The following is an 18,140-nucleotide window of genomic DNA, read 5'->3' as shown; positions in this document are numbered from 1 at the left end:
TTACACAACTACTTGGATGGATCCCAAAGGCATTATGCTGAGCAAAAAACCCTAATCTGTAAAGTAATAACTAATAACAAATCTGTATATTGGTCTCTGACCCTGGTTCCTGACATAGAGTCCTAAAACCCTTGTAAACATGGGTGCTAAGGAGAATCTTTTGTCCTAACATTTAGTCTTTGACTCCAGCTCCTGATGCAGAGCTCTTAAAACCCTTGTAATTTCCCAAGTCATAAGAGTACTAAGAGCATCTTGTGTTCTAATATTTGGTCTTTGACTCTAGTTCCTGACAGAGTTACTAAATCGCTTGGCATTTCCTGGCTGACTGCAGTATCTTTGTTTTAATGAGGTGATTCTGGGTGAGCTCCTGGATAGGGGCTAGTCACCAGAAAGACCAAGTCAGTATTATATAGCCTTGGAAAGTTCAGCCCCCCACCCCATTTTCTAGAGAGGGGAGAGGGGCTGGAAAGAGAGTTAATGATCAATGCATGCCTACATGATGAAGCCTCTGTGAAATTTCCCACAGTATGGGTTTGGAGAGCTTCTGGGTTGATGAACAGATGCACATGACAGGAGCGTGGCATACCCCACCTTCCTTGGGAACAGAAACTTCTGCACTTGAGACCCTTCTAACTTTACTCTATGTATCTCTTCATCTGTATCCTTTACCATATTCTTTATCATATAATAAATTGGTAAACCTAAGTGTTTCCCTCAGTTCTATGAACTGTTCTAGCAAATAATCAAATCTAAGGTTGGGGGTAGGTGGGTTATGGGAACCTCCAATTTGTAGCCAAGTCAGATAGTAGTTGTGGGTAACTGGGGACCTACTACTTGTGATTGGCATCTGAAGTGGGGGGACAGTCTCATGGGACCAAGCCTTTAAGCTGTGGGGTCTACATTAATTTCAGTTAGTATCAGAAATGAATTAAAATTTAGGACACCTAGCTGGTGTCAGAGAATTACTTGGTATGGGGAAAAAAAAACCCAGACACACCTGGTGCCAGAAGTGCTGTTGAGTATGGTAGTTGTGTGAGAGGAAAAGGGAAACACAAGGGAGATTGAGTTTCTCCTAAACAGTTACATATTGTATGATTCTATTTATATAAAACTCTCAAAAGGATAAGAATTATAGTGATGGAGAATGGATCAGTAGTTATTAGGGGAGGATGTGATTATTAAGGAGTAGCATGAGGGGTGGCAGGAGACTTCTATATCCTAATTATGGTCAAGCTTATATACTTCCATACATGTGATAAAATTTCCTAGAAACACACACACACACACACACACACACACACACACACACACACACACAGGTAAAACTCGAATAAGGCCTGCAGTTTACTAAGTGTTCCAATGTCAATTTCCTAGTTATGGTTATATAGGATGTTATTAACAAGGGGAAGAACGGCAAAGTGTACATGGGAATTTTGTACTGTTTTTGCCATTTCTTTAAAAAATTTTTTTCAAATATTTAATTTTATTTCTTTAAAAGATTTTATTTTTAAGTAATCTCTACACCCAATGCACAATGCACAATCCCCAAGATCAAGTGTTTGCATGCTCTACCGACTGAGCCAGCCAGGCGCCCCTGGTTTTGCCACTTCTATGTGAGTCTAAAAGTCTTTCAAAATAAAAAGTTTAGAAGAAAATCACTTCCACTCTAGCTGTTTAACCCTCCCGTGGGCTTCCTGATTCCAAATAACTTGAATATTTCTTTTCCACTTCCACCTTTACTCCCTGGGTCCAGGACTCCTTCATCTCCTGACTCCCATGGCTTTGCTACTGGCTCTCTTTGCCTCCAGCACTTCTATCCTTCCCAGACAACCCACCTGCACATGGTGTCCAAAGGAATTATATGAGCTTGCTGTTTGCACTGTAATGTCCCTCAAAAGCTTGCAGTAGCTTTTTACCATCTACACCCCATGTACTCAACTTAGCATTCTGAACTATATGTATTCTTCCCTCAACCCAGAATTTCCAGTCAGTCCTTCAAAGAGCTGACGTTTATATTATACTAGTTTGCTTCCTACCCCCATACCCACATGCCATGAACACTTTGTGATGCTTTGCCTGTGCTTCCTGGACTTTCCTGGAGCCCTCATTGGAGCTCCAGATGATAGTGATCTCTCTTGTACCTCACTGGTCTTCCTGAGCCCATACTTCTGTACTCATGTGATGCATCTCCCCTATGACTTCTTTGAGTTTGTCTTTCCATGTGTTTATGTTGTATTAGTATCATCTGAAAATCTGTTTTGCAGCCAGACTATGCTTTTCTCTCTCTGGCATGACTGATTTTTCCAAAATTCAAATTGACTAGCTTGATGGAAACACCCTTTTCATATTTTATTATAGTCAATGTACTTTATGGTCTACATAGTAAGGCTACAAAGGATGTGAAAAGAGCACAGTCATCTATAAGGAAAGTACAATTATTTGGGATGCCTGGGTGGCTAAGTGGTTAAGCATCTGCTTTCTGGCTCAGGGAGTGATCCTGGAGTCCCTGGATTGAGTCTCACAACGGGCTCCCTGCATGGAGCCTGCTTCTCCCTCTGCCTATGTCTCTGCCTCTCTCTCTGTATCTCTCATGAATAAATAAATAAAATCTTAAAAAAAAGAAAGCACAATTTTAGTTGGTCTTATTTTTGCTGGAATGAATATTCATAGCAAACATCACTGATTTAGATAAAGGCGTTAAACACAGTATAATTTAACAATCATAAGACATTCAGGTATTACTTGCGTTATTTTCTCAAATTCTTTTCTGATATAAAATGACTGAATAGGACATCTTCTTGTGGTTTTACCAAAGAAATAATTCTTTTTTTTTTTTTTTTTGACACACAGTCATGGTATTATGACTTTGGGCACTCTTTACTACAAAGACTTTCCTCATCTTATTTCTTTACTTTGCAGTTATGCAGGAGTTTTTCATATATAAACTTAGCTTAAATGTAGTCTTTACTAAATTAACACCAACTATATCCAGAGCAATGAGTTACAAGTATACACGGACAAGTATCTAATGTAAGAAGCCTGTTTGCATCAACTAGAGAACATCATCATGGAATTCTTCCATCTCCAGATGGCAGTGAAGGTAAATTGTAATTCAGATATGGCGCAAGATTCTGAGCTCAAACAGCTTTCTGGAACTTTTTCATTTAAGTTACTGACATTTTTGTCTGTTGTCTTTCTGGTGCAGAACTCCATTATGTATTAAGCTCAGATATTTAGAACAAGAACTACAATCACTGCAGGGAGAAGGGTTTTCAAAAATAAATGTTAGTCAAGATAAGCATGATAATGAGAGCCAAATTTTCTAAAGGATCTAATAAATGACTAATATGGCTTCCATTTTCATTGTTCTCTGGCATTTAAACTAGCTTCTAATGAACAAAAGATCCCCATAATGGAGAAACTAAGGCAAAGGAGAGAAAATAGGAGTCTTCCCTACACTGGTCATTTCTGGAAAAAAAAAATACTAAGAACATATCTAAGAACCGGTTTACCTACTTTATTCTGGGGGAAATCAGGAATAACTAGAACTGAATTATTTCAAGTCAAGAAAATCAGAACTGCATATCAGAGAGTTGAATGCAGATTTGATAAGTAATATTCTTTTTTCTTAAAGATTTATTTTCTTAAAGAGAGTGGGAGGGCAGAGGAACAGGGAGAGAGAGTCTTGAGTAGACTCCATGCTGAGTGATATGGCAGTCGGTCTCACAACTCTGAGACCAGTACCTGAGCTGAAACCAAGAATCGGACACTTAACCTACTGTGCCACCCAAGCACCCCGATAAGTCATGTTCTTAAGGGAGAATCAGGATCCGCTGGAATCTCAAAATTGTTCTCTAATATCATCATCCATGTCATTGACAGTAAAATACATTATTAATATACATTTTAATATTTTATTGTTTTTGCATAATTTCTAGGGAAGTAGGGTGTAATATAATGAACATTCACTTGTTCATTCATTAAATAATAACTAATATTTATTGAGTACCTACCTAATATATGCCAGATACTTTCTAGAGTGCTAGACAGAAGTGAACTAACGACCCCAAATTCCCACTCTTCTGCAGCTGATATTTTTATAGGGGGAGAAATAGGCTACAAACAAGTAAATATAGGTATGTCTTACGGTGACAAATGCTATGGAGAAAACTAAGGCAGGGAAGGGGGACGAGGAATACTGGCAGTAGGGGGCATTCCTTCTCCCTAATTTTAAATTGAGTAGACAGGAAAGATCTTACTAAGAGGCTGATAGCTAAGCAACGATCTGAAGGTGGTAAAGGAAGAAGCCATGACTGTTATCTGGGGAAGAGTGTTCTAGGGAACAGGCATGACTAAGAGAGCTACTGAAGCCAGAATGTGCCTGCTGTTTGAGGAACCACAACAATGCCAGTATGTGGGGAACAGAGGAAGAAGAGAGGAGTAGGGGATGAAATCAGAGAGGTTTTAGGGGGCGAGATGGTATATTGGGTTAAGAAAGAATAACTCTGGGGAGAGGCCTGCTCTGAAGATATAAATTCAGGACTCATCAGAGTACAAATTGCACTTAAGACCATTAAAACTATATCTAAGGTCTCTAAGGGCCAGGGTGGAGACAGAGAAAAAGAGGAGCAAGGATGGAGGCCTGTGGCACTCCAATGTGAAGAGGTGTGTGGGGGAGGTGAGGAGAAATCAACACAATCTGAGAAGGTGCAGCCAGAAACGTACAAGGGAAACCAGGAGAGTCAAGTGTCCTGAAGCCAAGAGAGTACAGTGTTTCAGAAGGACAGGGTCAAATTGTACTAAGATGCCAAAAGGGAGAAGGCTGGAGATTTAATCTTAGTAATGTGAAGGTCATTAATGACTTGATGAGAGTGCTAGTGGAGCTGGTAGGACTACAACCCTGACCAGAGTGGGTTCAAGAACAAGAGATGGAAAGAACTGAATAAAGTGGGTACAGTCAACTTAGTGCTGTCAAGGGGAGCAGAAGTTGGAGGGGGTTGTAGGGTTAGGAGGTGTGTGTATGTATAAGAAAAATAAACTGTAGCTTACTAGATTCAACACAGCCAGAAAAGTGACAATGCAGGAAAGGAGATATTGCTGGAGTGATATCCTTGAGTAAGTAGAAGACAGAGGATCTCAAGTGCAAAGGAAAGCGTTGTGAAGACTCAATTAAAATCCTGGTTCCACTACTGACAGCTTCTGTGACTTGGAGTGAGCTTCTCAACCTCTCTAAGCCTTTGTTTTCTCCTCTAAAGTGAGAATTCCCTGGAATTACTGAACTGTAGAATGTCTTAATCAAATAGTGCTGTTTCATTGATGTCCCAACTTACAATTTTCCTTAGTACTCATTCGCAAGATGGTACAGAGAAAAAATTTTAAAAATCTAGCTTCTTGGGATCCCTGGGTGGTTCAGCGGTTTAGCGTCTGCCTTCAGCCCAGGGCATGATCCTGGGGACCCGGGATCAAGTCCCACGTCAGGCTCCCTACATGGAGCCTGCTTCTCCCTCTGCCTGCGTCTCTGCCTCTCTGTTTCTCTCTGTGTCTCTCATGAATAAATAAATAAATCTTTAAAAAATCTAGCTTCTTCCTAAAACAATAAATCCATATTTAGTATCTACTGCAAATAAAAATGTTATGAACCATACACCCAAAGTAAAGATCATAACTTTCTGTCATAAACACAGTAATGCTTCACTTGTTCTTGCTGTACATCTTTGAAACGTGTTGGTGGAGAACAAACATGCCTTCCTCCCTGATATGTTCTGCCTTAATCTGTCTCTGCTCCCTCTGATGGCTAAATGCCACTAGAATGGTATATTCTCTACTCTGATATTTACAGATGCTGTCCAGAAACCGCAAACAAGATGAACAAAACTCAAAAAAAAAAAGTGCTCAGAAGAAAGGTGGGGAGAGTTGCTCTCTAGAGTAATACATTCCTATTACTGGAAGCATTCACACAAAGTGTAGATGGCCACCTATGGGCTCATGTACCTTAAGCCATGGGTGATTCAGTGCTTCATAGACAGTGATCCTTTCAGCTGGATCCAGCATCAGCATGCGACGGACTAGGTCTTTGGCACTTTCAGAGATATGGCTCCACTGCCTTGGATTCATCTAAAGACAAGGAGAGGAAAGTTCCACAGTTATCGTCTAGTGAGAAGTTAACATTCACTATGCTGTTTCATTGTGCATAAAGTTCTCAGATCAAAGAACAGAAACCTGATTCTAAAGGCTTGCTTTCTAAGGAAGAGGACAAAGGCAAGTCTTTGGTGGCCTTTGCTCTATATATGAGATTTTGCATCAGTAAATATCCCTTACATATGTTCTTGTTGTCATATAAGTTATAGTATTTTAAATAACTGAAGAATAGAATGCTCATGACTATAGTTTCTACCTTAGCTAAAGAGACTAGATACTTTGCTCTAGAAAGGGCTAAAATAAAAATTTTAAGGAATTTTAAAAACATTTTCTTTTTAAAAATTGGAATACACAGTAATTACAAAATTATGCAAAATTCTTAGTAGGATATTTGGCCACTCAGTATCAATTTCAGTATTTAAGAAAAAATACACTGTTAACATAGGCCTTATGTAATAACCAATTCACTTGTGTATGGTCTTCATTGAAGTTACTCTTATTCCTCTTGTAGAGATGAGACAACTAAGCCACAAGGTCAACTGACTAAAGTCAAACAAATGAACAAAAACTATGAGTTGTTCAAAAGACACAAGAGTAGTCAGAAAGTGGATCTGGGAGGAAAAGAGCAAGATGGTTCCTGGGAAAAAGGTATGTCTGAGACCAGGAAGCAGAAAAAGGGATGGGATGCTTAAGGCTTACAGTTGGGAAGGCAAGTGGGGACAGGAAGGGAGAGACCAGTAGAGTCTCATTTCTTATTTACTACCAAGAAGCTGACTGATTGGGTGAATTTATGTGAGTTGCCTGGTGTCAGGAGCTAGCGATGCCATGGTTTGAAACAGAGGGGACGTAGGTCATCTTCTAAGAGTGAAAGCTAGAACATAAAGTCCATAACAATTTAAAGCCAAATAAAATCACAACTTGCATCACAATACACAGGAGTCATTATAGTTTGGTCAAGGGTTAGCACTAGACACTTCGCTCTGGCTATGGTGAGGGTCTATACTTGTAGATGGAGAGTGAAAAACATTCCTTGTTCTTTTTCTAATCGGCAGAATGCCAAACAATAGTCACTTCTTCTCAGATCTCTTAACTAAAGTGAGGGCCATACTGCTGTCATCTTACGGAAATCGTCATCAATTGGTCAGTTTGAAATAATGTGGGTGATTAGATGAGGCCTAGTCTTCTTCCCTCTTCCCCATCCTGGAGCTGATGTGTTCTATAAAGTCAAAATGATCTGTCCTCGGGGAAAGGGCTTGACAGGTCATCTGAAAGTGCTCATAAGATTTCTGAAGTGAGTAGAGGTTGAGAAGTTTATGTCCCCATCCTGTTTATGAGGGAGTCCAATTCAGGGTTTTTCTCTTCCTTTGGTTGAGAAGAGTAGCTGAAGTTAATCTGGGAGGTTGAGTTCCTAAGGGGAACAAAACAGGACTATAGAACAGTCTCACTTATTTGAATACTAAAGCCATAGGCACCTCGACTCCTGTTGTGGAGTTATCAACTGGCTACTGGTAACAATGACAGAAGATGGCACTGCAGCTTTTACATACTTTGGGAAATATATTTCTGTCTTTTATAAAAAAAGTTAATCATCTGGTAGTATGTGGGATACACAGATAACAACCAGATGGGCTCTATGTTGCTAAGTATTGAACCTGGGGGTTCACTGTACTATGATCTCTACTACTTTTGTTTGTTTGGAATTTTCAGTAACATCGAATGTAAAAAAAAAAAAAAAAAAAAAACAAACGCTGACAGAATCACAGCACAGTCTCTGTGTGAGTATACATACATACATACACAAGCACACAGGCGCACACACACACACACGTATGAAAGGCCCACCAAGTTTATCACTCATGTTAGAGATGGATCTATACTTCAAACAAAGCTGCTGAGAACCTGGGGCTTTTGTTTATTAAAAAAAAAAGCCATGAATATAAGCAAGAGGTGAGGTTAGCCAAGTAAATGAGTAAATAAGTTATTAACTCAAAAGCTTCAAAGCTCTAGGTAGAGAAATTATGGTATCACTGTCATGTCCATCTGACTTACTATGATACTAAGAATGGAGTTCTTAAAATAATTTTTGGCATGTGTGAATGGTCCAAATTTCTTACAAGGAAACAAAAAAAACCTATTCAATGCTTTAAAAATAGAGAAAATCAAATACCAGAGGCTGTTGGAATGAAGCACATTGCCTTGGAAACCAGGAAGTTAGCAACTGAACTAACACAAAGGAAGAATTCTATTATTAGCAAATGCTTATAGCTCCAAAAGGCAGGTGGGAGATTTTATTATGCGGTATCTATGTCACAAGTTGCTGTGAGGATAAAATGAGTTAATAGGAGTGCTTAGCATGGTTCTTGGCACATAGTAAGTGCTATGTATGAGGTAGCTATCATTACTGCTAGTATTATTATTATGCTGGTGCACTGCTCATTGTGTTTGTTTTCCTATGTTAAGTATCTGTGATTTCACTTGGCCAAATTTGGCCAGAAAGCCCATGGCCATGCGCTTCTCATAGCCGCTCACAATTTCCAGGGATTGAAGGGGGAGGACTACTTACAAGAAGTTTCCTCAGACATTTAGTTATCTTGGAAGGACTGACTTTATTCCCCAGCGGCCAAATGACCCTAAGAGAAGCAGAAAAACCTATACTTCAAACATCTTTCTCTGTTAACAGTTTTGGCATATATTTTAACCCAACTAAAAGAAGAGGTGAACCTGCAGGCCCTTATAAGCTGGTGATGCATGAGGCTAAAAATGAAACGCATAACTCATTCTCACCTGCTCACCTCTACAAGCTTCACTTCTGGTTTCAAAGAACAAGGCTATAACCCTAAAGCTACTTCACGTTTCATTTCTTTTTCCTTCCCTTTTTCTTGAAGTCCCATATAAAATTATAATGTTACTGAGAAAATGAAAAGGAAACTTAAGAGGCCTTTTTTGGAGTCTGGTATTATCCAACCCTGTGTGTTTGGTTTTTATTGTTGCCGGGCATGGCTGAAAATGAAATAGCACCTCTGTTGAATTAGAAAGTACGGGTTACAGTAATATGGGGTGGAAAAAGTACTTCTCCAACATAAGCTGCGCTGACAAGCTGGTATCCAGGCACACATTCCCCCATACTTCCCATCTGCAGCATTTGATTCTATTGGCCACATGTGATGGTTTAAAGCCATGGAGTGTATGTAAGAGCTGGGGGTAGTAAGACCAATGGAAGCCTATTTAATTCCAAGCATTCCTTAGGTCTTTTTTAGATAGCCATTCACAATGTCTGTGATAAATTTTTAATTTTTTAATAATAAAAGGAATAATATGCTAATCACAGGTCTGTGAATAGTCTATGTGGTTTCCAATCCATGTTATAGCCAAAGATTACCATGAATGTTTAAGTCACACCAAAATGGCTCTAAACCGTATTATGGGATGCAGTTGTGATCCTGGCATTTTGGTTTATCCTGGAATGTAAATGGCAAGTTTTTCAGCTGTGCTAGCTGACAACATAAAAGGAATAACATGTGTGGTAATGCAAAACAAATAAAGGCAGGTACTAAACATAAAATAAGGAATTAATCACTGGGATGAAATTTCCATTTTCACTTTACAAATGAAGCAAGAAGCTTTAAAAGTGAAGCCCTTTCCTCAAATTACACAAAGAAAGGCCAAAGAAGTTTATTTTCCAGCCTAACCTGAACAGGTTAGGAGAACGGATACTTTTAAATCTGAGCTCACATCTGTTGTGAATACCTCACCCAGGGTAAAAAGAAAGGTCAAATTCTATCACAATAAATCCCAAGGGTCATTCCAAATTCTTTCCCTGAACTAGAATTTTATTTGAAATAAGCAAGGCACTAAGAAAACAATTTCTTTGACCCAGCTAAATGGGCAAATTTTGCTAGAACATGTCTGTGGTAAAAGCACTGGCTTTGTGACTCTGGGGGCCAAGACTCCCAAACTGTTGACTTGCATGTACAGGATACTGTATCAAAGAGGACTAGGGTGCTGTTTTGTAGCCTGAATATGGGGTTGGGTTCCAAACATGTGGGACAGACTTTGGCTGTAGCCCAGAGGGTGGGGCAGGGTCATGGCTGTTTTAGAGCCAGTCTCCTCTCTTCTACCTGGGTGATAGTGCAGCTGACAGTAATTCAGAAATCTACTTGAGGCTTATACTGTCTAATGAGGCTAAGGGATCAATGGTGTCAGCAAAGAACTATTCCCTAACTGGGTAACCACATGACAATCGGGAAGCCCAGGGAGTCACTTTACATTTTTCAGAATAATTTAATCTCAATGGAAAAATAAAACAATCATAATATATTACCTTATATTTTCCTTTAATAATGCCTTCAAACAATCTTTCCTTGGTTCCGTAAAAAGGCAAGCAACCACTTAGCAGGATAAAAAGTATCACGCCACAACCCCAGACATCTACTGGTTTCCCATAAGGCTCTCTTTTGACGACTTCTGGGGCCATAAAATGAGGTGTTCCAACGCGTCCTACATTTAAAACAGCAACATCAAGGAAAAATGTTTACATAAAATGGGCTTTTTTTTTTTTTCCTCATCTGAAAACTAAAAATAGAACAATAACAGTCTGAAGGAAAAGTTTAACAATATAAATATTCTCTTACCACCTCTCCCTCTCCCATAAAATCAAGGGGAAAAAAGGCAGAAGGAAAAAAAATTAATCACCTCTTGAAAATATTGACCCCAGGATAGGTACTTTATCTTTTTTTAAAAAGATTTTATTTATTTATTTTTTTAATTTATTTTTAATTTTTTTTATTTATTTATGATAGTCACAGAGAGAGAGGCAGAGACATAGGCAGAGGGAGAAGCAGGCCCCATGCACCGGGAGCCCGACGTGGGATTCGATCCCGGGTCTCCAGGATCGCACCCTGGGCCAAAGGCAGGCGCCAAACCGCTGCGCCACCCAGGGATCCCCAAAATTTTATTTATTTTTTAAGATTTTATTTATTCATGAGAGACAGAGAGAGAGAGAGAGAGACAGAGAGAAAGCGAGAGAAGAGAATGACCTGAGCTGAAGGTGGATGCTCAATCGTTGAGCCACCCAGGTGCCCCAAAAGATTTTATTTTTAAGTCATCTCTACACTCAACATGGACCTTGAACTCACAACTCTGAGATCAGGAGTTGCATGCTCCACCATTGAGCCAGCTGAATGTTAACATTTGGTGAGAGCAGATACAGCACACACACACACACACACACACACACACACACACACATATATCCTATATAGGATATATAGTTTTCTCCCACCTCCTACCCAGCAAAACTAGTTTTCAGGAAGGAGTCTGAGAGCAGTTACTAGCACGCTGATCATCTTTAACTCAGTATCCCTAAGGGAGTCTTTTCTTCCACAGAATGAAAGGCTGTGCCCTGTAAGGAAATTACTGCGGAAGGGGCACTGCCCATCAGATGTGGCAGCTCTTCTTGTGTGCATGCCCAGCCTTCTCCTCCTTTCCTCCCTCCTTCCCCTTGGCCTTTCTCTCTCATCGTACCGAGTCCAAGGTAGTTTTTTTTAACTTTGCAGACTGCATACTACTTTATCTAAAGCTCAGAACTGTGGTTTAGAGTTTTTTAAAAAAAGACCTTAAAGATCTTCTAACCAGCTAGAGAAAAAACACCATGAAGTACAGTTAATGACTGTCAGAACTCGGGATGGCAAAGGATAAAGCAGCTCTTAGCTTGTGTGCTGGGGATGTTCCTTTGCTGTGGATCATTGAGGTTCCCCTCTGCTTCCCAGTGGAAGAGGTTGACTTTGGGGTTTAGAGAATGAAAAATATTTGCATTTAAAATGTGCAGCAGGGCAGCCAGGTTGGCTCAGCAATTTAGCGCCGCCTTCAGCCCAGGGCCTGATCCTGGAGACCCGGGATCGAGTTCCACATCAGGCTCCCTGCATGGAGCCTGCTTCTCCCTCTGCCTGTGTCTCTGCCTCTCTCTCGCTCTCTGTGTCTCTCATGAATAAATAAAATATTTTAAAAAAATGTGCACCAGTACAGCTGTACTGGTTAGAAGGGAAGACTTTTATTCCACATTTCCCAATTTTGCTTCCTCTGGTAATATGCAGAAGCTCAAACAATGAGAGCTAAGCCTCATATCACACTTCATTAACAGCCTTGGACTGAGCAGGGCCACTGAAGAATTTGCCTTGTGCAGATGGCAGGAGCTGAGAAAAGCAGGGCAAGAGATCAAGGTACCAGTCAGGGTGTGGGGACCATGGCATCAGTAAGGTACCTCCTTATAGTTGGGATGAAATTTTGAAACCCAGCTTGACTCTTTATCACTTCCTACACAAGAAAGGGCTGAACGGCTCAAAATGGAGGTTCTTTTCTTTTCTTTTTTTTTTTTGAGGTTCTTTTCATTTATCTGGATCGAAGATACCCCATTCTGGACAATTAGTGTTCATCCTTAAGGAACATACATGTCTTTTAGTTCAAGAATTTGTTCACAGATGATGGGGGAAAGAATATGCAGGAATGAGCTTTTTAGAGTATTTTGTACAAATCAGTAAAATATGAAGGCCTAGGTTAACTGTGAACATACACCAACCTTTCCAGACTCCTTGTTTGTGATTGCTTAACTTTTCCTTTTCTGTGGTCACTTGATTTTTATGACTTCAACTTCCTGTTCTTAGAATTTTGTGGTCAATTACCAAACCAAATTAAATGTCACTCGGTATGACATACTTTAGATACACATTTCAATATTTAAATGTTAGATTTTGGGGGATAATATAATAAAACCTCATTATCTAGAACCTCAGGTAAGGAGTTGTTTTCAACAGCTAGGACCTAAATCTCTACACACCCAAAGTTTTTTACTTTAACAATTTTGGATGGTTATCTTTCTACCGTTTTCCGACTTCTTTCACACAAGATGCTACACACAATGTAACTTTTTCTTGATGACTCAATATTGTCTTATGGCTATCAGTGAAGGAACTATGCTACAGGACGGAGAATGCCCTCGGGAACTTCACAGGTAAGCAATGTGGAGTTCTTCAGTAGTAGAAGGGGGCTGTGCTTTCTACATTTTGTTATCTGCTCAATATACTTTTCCTGTCAAGCTTTCATGTCTTTTCTCTCACCATGCTTCCTCTAGCCTTGTCTTCTAATTTGTTGTATAAAATCGGCAATTAACCAGAAACTGACTAGCAACTAGGTTCTTTCATTTAGTAACAATATCCTAAGTGCCTGCTAGGTCCTAGACACAGGTGGAGGTGCCAGGGACATACAGAGGGATGAACGGTGATTCCCCCTTATCCTCAGAAAGCTCAGTCTTTGATATGATTACAAATCTCTGCATCAGATACTACATAGAGATATGTAGCCCAGATGGTGAAGGTAATATGGAAGAGAAGGAAGAGGGATACCTAACTTAGGATGGTGAAGATCAGCTTGCTTTTAAGAGGAGATAGTTTGTCAGCTCAGTCTCTCAACCTTTAGGAGCAGTAAGAGTTAAATAGATAAATAAAATGACTAAAGGTTTTCCAACCAGAGGGTGTAGCAGGTGCAAGGTATGAAGGCACATAATCCATAAAACTATGAACAATGGCAGCATGCCAGCTTCAGAGAATATCCTGAGATGCCCGTGTGGGAGGACCATGAATGGGTAGTAAGATCAAGAAATGTCTTGCTGCAAAAATAATTTTTTTTGTAGGTTCCTAGTTATCTTCTGGATAGATGAGTTTTTCAAATAGAATCTCAGATAGGTTAAGTGCAAATATATGTAAGCGACTGCTACTATATGGAACATATAAAGGAGAGAATTCCTTTCTATTTCTATTTCTATTCCACTGAGTAACCAAAGATTCCAACTGACAGGAAAATAGCTTTCTGTCAATAAATATTAGCAAATGAACTGATAATATTAGTATAATTTCAAAAGTACCTTAAACAATAAGAAAGCTTTCATTTAGAGAAATCATTTATCCCTTGTCTATGTAGGTTGTATTTTCAAAGATGCTATAATGCTTGAAGTAGTTATTTCAAGACTGGAAGGAAAGGTATGTTAAGGAATAACATTTGGACCATCAGAAAGTATTTTAATTCTAGGAGCACCGAGAAAAACTTTGTACAACTGACACAATGTAGGTTCAAAATCAGTTTTAAAAACACGCAATTTAGGGGAAAGGCTTATGGACTTTAGGAAAGTAGAGTAACATGAGAAAATGTCTAGATAAATCTAATGAATCTGTTGTTTGCCTTCAATCAAGATGTATGGTAAAATATGAAGCTTATTCTACTTTGAATACTAACAGGATATGGGGATCCCTGGGTGGCTCAGCGGTTTAGTGCCTGTCTTGGGCCCGGGGCGTGATCCTGGAGTCCCTGGATTGAGTCCTGCATCAGGCTCCCTGCATGGAGCCTGCTTCTCCCTCTGCTTCTCTCTTTGTCTCTCATGAATAAATAAATAAAATCTTAAAAAAAATGCTAACAGGATATGGATCCAGATAAAGAGAAACAAAGTCATTATATGTGGCCAGTATAGAACATATAAAAGGACTTTGTGTCATTTCATTTTAGCCCATCAATCTTGGGGATGTAATTATCAGAAGTTATTTGTTATAATTGTGTAGTCTTTTTTTTAAGATTTTATTTATTTATTCACGAGAGACACACACACAGAGAGGCAGAGACACAGGCAGAGAGAGAAGCAGGCTCCCTGCAGGGAGCCCGATACAGGACTCGATTCAGGGACTCCAGGATCACACCCTGGGCCAAAGGCAGGTGCTCAACTGCTGAGCCACCAAGGTGTCCCATGTGTAGTCTTTTTAAAAAAAGAAATGTATTTATTTCCATTTGAGAAAGAGAAAGAGAAAGCAAGAGAGAGAGAAGAGGAGAGAAGAGGAGAGAAGAGAATCCCAGGCAGACTCCCCATTGAGCATGAAGCCTGATGTGGGGCTTGATCTCACAACCCTGAGATCATGACCTGAGCTGAAACAAAAAGTCAGATGCTTAACTGACTGAACCACCCAGGGGCCCCTATAATTGTGTAGTCTTTACAGAGGGATCATCTGTACAAATACCAGATTTAAGAGAGTTAGTTTATTTTTTATTTTTTTAAAGTATTTATTATTTATTTATTTATTTATTCATTCATTCATTCATTCATTCATTCATGAGAGAGAGAGAGAGAGGCAGAGACACAGGCAGAGGGAGAAGCAGGCTCCACGCAGGGAGCCCAACTCGGGACTCAATTCCAGGACTCCAGGATCACGCCCTGAGCCAATGGCAGGCGCTAAACCGCTGAGCCACCCAGGGATCCCCAAGAGTTAGTTTAATAGCAACATTTGTTTAAAAACAACTTGGGAGTTGTAGTTGATTGCAAGACTGGTAATGAGCCAGTGGTGTTAAAATGGCTGTCCAAGAGGCTAATGCAATTTGGGGAGCCTGATAGAAAATGTAAGACCCACAGCAAAAGAAGCAACAGCCCCAAGCTCCTATGTGCTGGACTGTACCTGTAGTTGTGCTCAGTTTTGGCTCTGTCCTTTGTGCACCATGAAATTCTGCACCAGTTTCTATGAGGAATGGTTAAATTAACCTAGGCAAGTTAATTTGGGTAAGACTTAGGGGTATGTGATAGCTGTCTTTAAACATTTCAATGGCCATCATGTGGAAGGGTTAAAATTGTTCTGTGTGGCTCCAAAAGTCACAATTAACACCACTGGGTGGAAATGATAAGATGACAGATTTCTGTTTAATGCAAAGATGAATGTTTCAGTACTTAAGGAGTTTTCCAAAAATGGAAATACAGTCCTGGAACACAGTGAATTCTTTGCTAATTAAGGAGTTAAACTAGAGCTCAACCTTTTGCTGGGAATTTTATGAAGGAACGCAATCACTGGTTATGACTGGAGAAATTAAGACGCCCTTGGAATCCTGAGATTCAATGATTCTTTGATTAAATTATATGCTATATCTGATCCTATGATCAGTCCTTCTAATCACAGAAGAAAGTTTTGAATTAGGAAAAAAAATCAGTTTTTAAAACTATACTCAACTTGCAATTTTTCATATTATTGGAGATGATTAGCTGAAAGAGAATGCAAAACTAGAAGAAAATCTAAACATAATTTAATTTTAGATGGCAATGTCATGAAATAACAATTTAAAGAACACAACTATGACTCTTGGCTCATTTTTCAGAAGATGGTCTATGTTAATGCTACTTTGATGTGTTAGTAATACTGTATTAAATTAAATGAACTATCCTGTGTAAGAGATTATTGTTTTGATATTTATCATTTGTCAGGTATTTGAACTTAATATAAGCATTCATGGAAGATGACAGGTTTGAAAAGGTTCTGCTGGTATTTTTCATATTTTTCCTCTTTGTGAAGGCTGGCAGTCTCTAGAGGTGGAAAATTGAAGGCATTGACTAGAAGAAGACTGATAATCTGTAGGCTGAAGAACTAAGTCATTTGCAAAACTAAGGAACAGAACTAAAAACAGGGCAGCATTCTGAGCTGGGGCCTACTGAAGGGAATAAATAAAAATCCAGATTCTTGAATCTGGAATTAGCATCCACCTCTGTATGCTACTGGAGAAAATTTCTATTTTTTAACTTTTCTACTTTTTTTTCTGGCATGGGAATTTTCTAATTATGTTTTGCTTTAGCTAATAATAAAATCAGTCTGGATTCACATCTGCTTGCTCTTCCCAAATACATAGATTGATGGCTCGAGCAGGACTCTTTCCACAAATAAAAAGAGGAAAACAGTATGAAATTAAACATTAGCCACTGATGTAAACCTGAAAGTGGTTAAACCACACGTTTTAGAATGGACTTCGTTTGGCCAGTTCAATGTTATTTATTTCTTTTAAAGTCAGCTCTGTGCCCAACCTGGGGCTTGACTCACAACCCTAAGATTAAGAGTCTCATGATATACCAATTTAGCCAGCCAGGTGTCCCTGGTCAGTTCAACTTTAGAAGTTACTTTGCCCCAGATACCACCTTCTTCCAACACTGTTTTAATCTCCGTATGCAGGGTCACTTCTCTGCCAAGTGGTGGGAATATAAAAAGGACAGAGCCTATTCTTATGGTACTAAAATTTTAGTTCAAACTACAGTTAGTAAATTCAAAACTATGATGGCACTTTTTTGGGAGGATGGGTGGATGGAGTGGAATGGGTATGAAATGCTGAGGATGGGCTAATCTTTAGTTTGAAAGTTTCACATAAGCCTGAAAGTGACCAGGTTTTGAAGGGAATTTTTAAAAAAGTGTTCTTACCTCCAGCTACAAGTCCAGATTCCCCTAATTGAATAGCTACCCCAAAGCCCCCAAGTTTAACAGGTGCCGAGTTTTCCTTTGAGGCGAGGAGAACACAGTGGGGCTGAAAAGAAAAACAGACAAACGACAAACCAAAAGTAAGGGTTAATTGAAGAGGAACAATTAAATTTACACAAAACTGAGTAACATGTAGGTAATACATTAAGAACTCCCGGAATTATTTTGGATACTTGAATTATTTGTGGTATTCTTACTTCTGGTTGATTTCTCCAAAGACTTACCTGCTTTATCCAATGTTTTGCAGGGATTATTTGCTTCTAAGATTAAGATACCGGTGCTAAGAATTAGGAAGCAAGCATGTTCAAGTATAACAGACATATTTTCTACCTTTTCATGTAATATTCTCTTTTTCTAAGTGACAGTTTACATTTGTTCAAGGAAAATATTTTTTACATCTCTTGCCAAAATGTTTCTTGAAACCTCTGACTTCACCTACAGAGCCACTCTATCTTGGTCGTTAGGGGCTGACGATGGCTCTTTCTTTGTCCACCCTCCGACTATCCTCTTGTTTTTCTTTATTCATTCCATCCCCAAGTAAAAAGAGCCAGGTTTAATGACTTTAATTGAATCTTGCTCCTATGGAATTCAATGTTCTCCCTGGGCATGTCTTTTCTCTGGACCTGACCTTCCTCTTTGTGAGAATGAGAGGGGAGAAAGGAGACAACTTGGCTGGCCTCTGGTCCA

At 39.3% G+C, this 18,140-nt stretch overlaps 1 protein-coding gene across 13 annotated transcripts in view; it reads right to left on the bottom strand.

The window, feature by feature from the left end:
- CASK (calcium/calmodulin dependent serine protein kinase) overlaps positions 1-18,140 on the bottom strand; it is a 350,134-nt gene that overhangs the window by 115,269 nt on the left and 216,725 nt on the right. For all 13 annotated transcript variants that reach the window (XM_077888807.1, XM_077888808.1, XM_077888813.1 and 10 more), the window contains exons 6-8: positions 17,397-17,499; positions 10,460-10,635; positions 5,992-6,114 (exon numbers count right to left, since the gene is read on the bottom strand). In XM_077888807.1, the coding sequence (XP_077744933.1) occupies positions 5,992-6,114; positions 10,460-10,635; positions 17,397-17,499 (402 nt within the window). The remainder of the gene's footprint in view (positions 1-5,991; positions 6,115-10,459; positions 10,636-17,396; positions 17,500-18,140) is intronic.

The sequence above is a fragment of the Canis aureus genome, chromosome X (assembly GCF_053574225.1).
Source record: "Canis aureus isolate CA01 chromosome X, VMU_Caureus_v.1.0, whole genome shotgun sequence".
Taxonomy (NCBI): Eukaryota; Metazoa; Chordata; class Mammalia; order Carnivora; family Canidae; genus Canis; species Canis aureus.
Note: the sequence above shows the minus strand (reverse complement) of the source record. Positions and strands in the feature narration are given on the sequence as shown.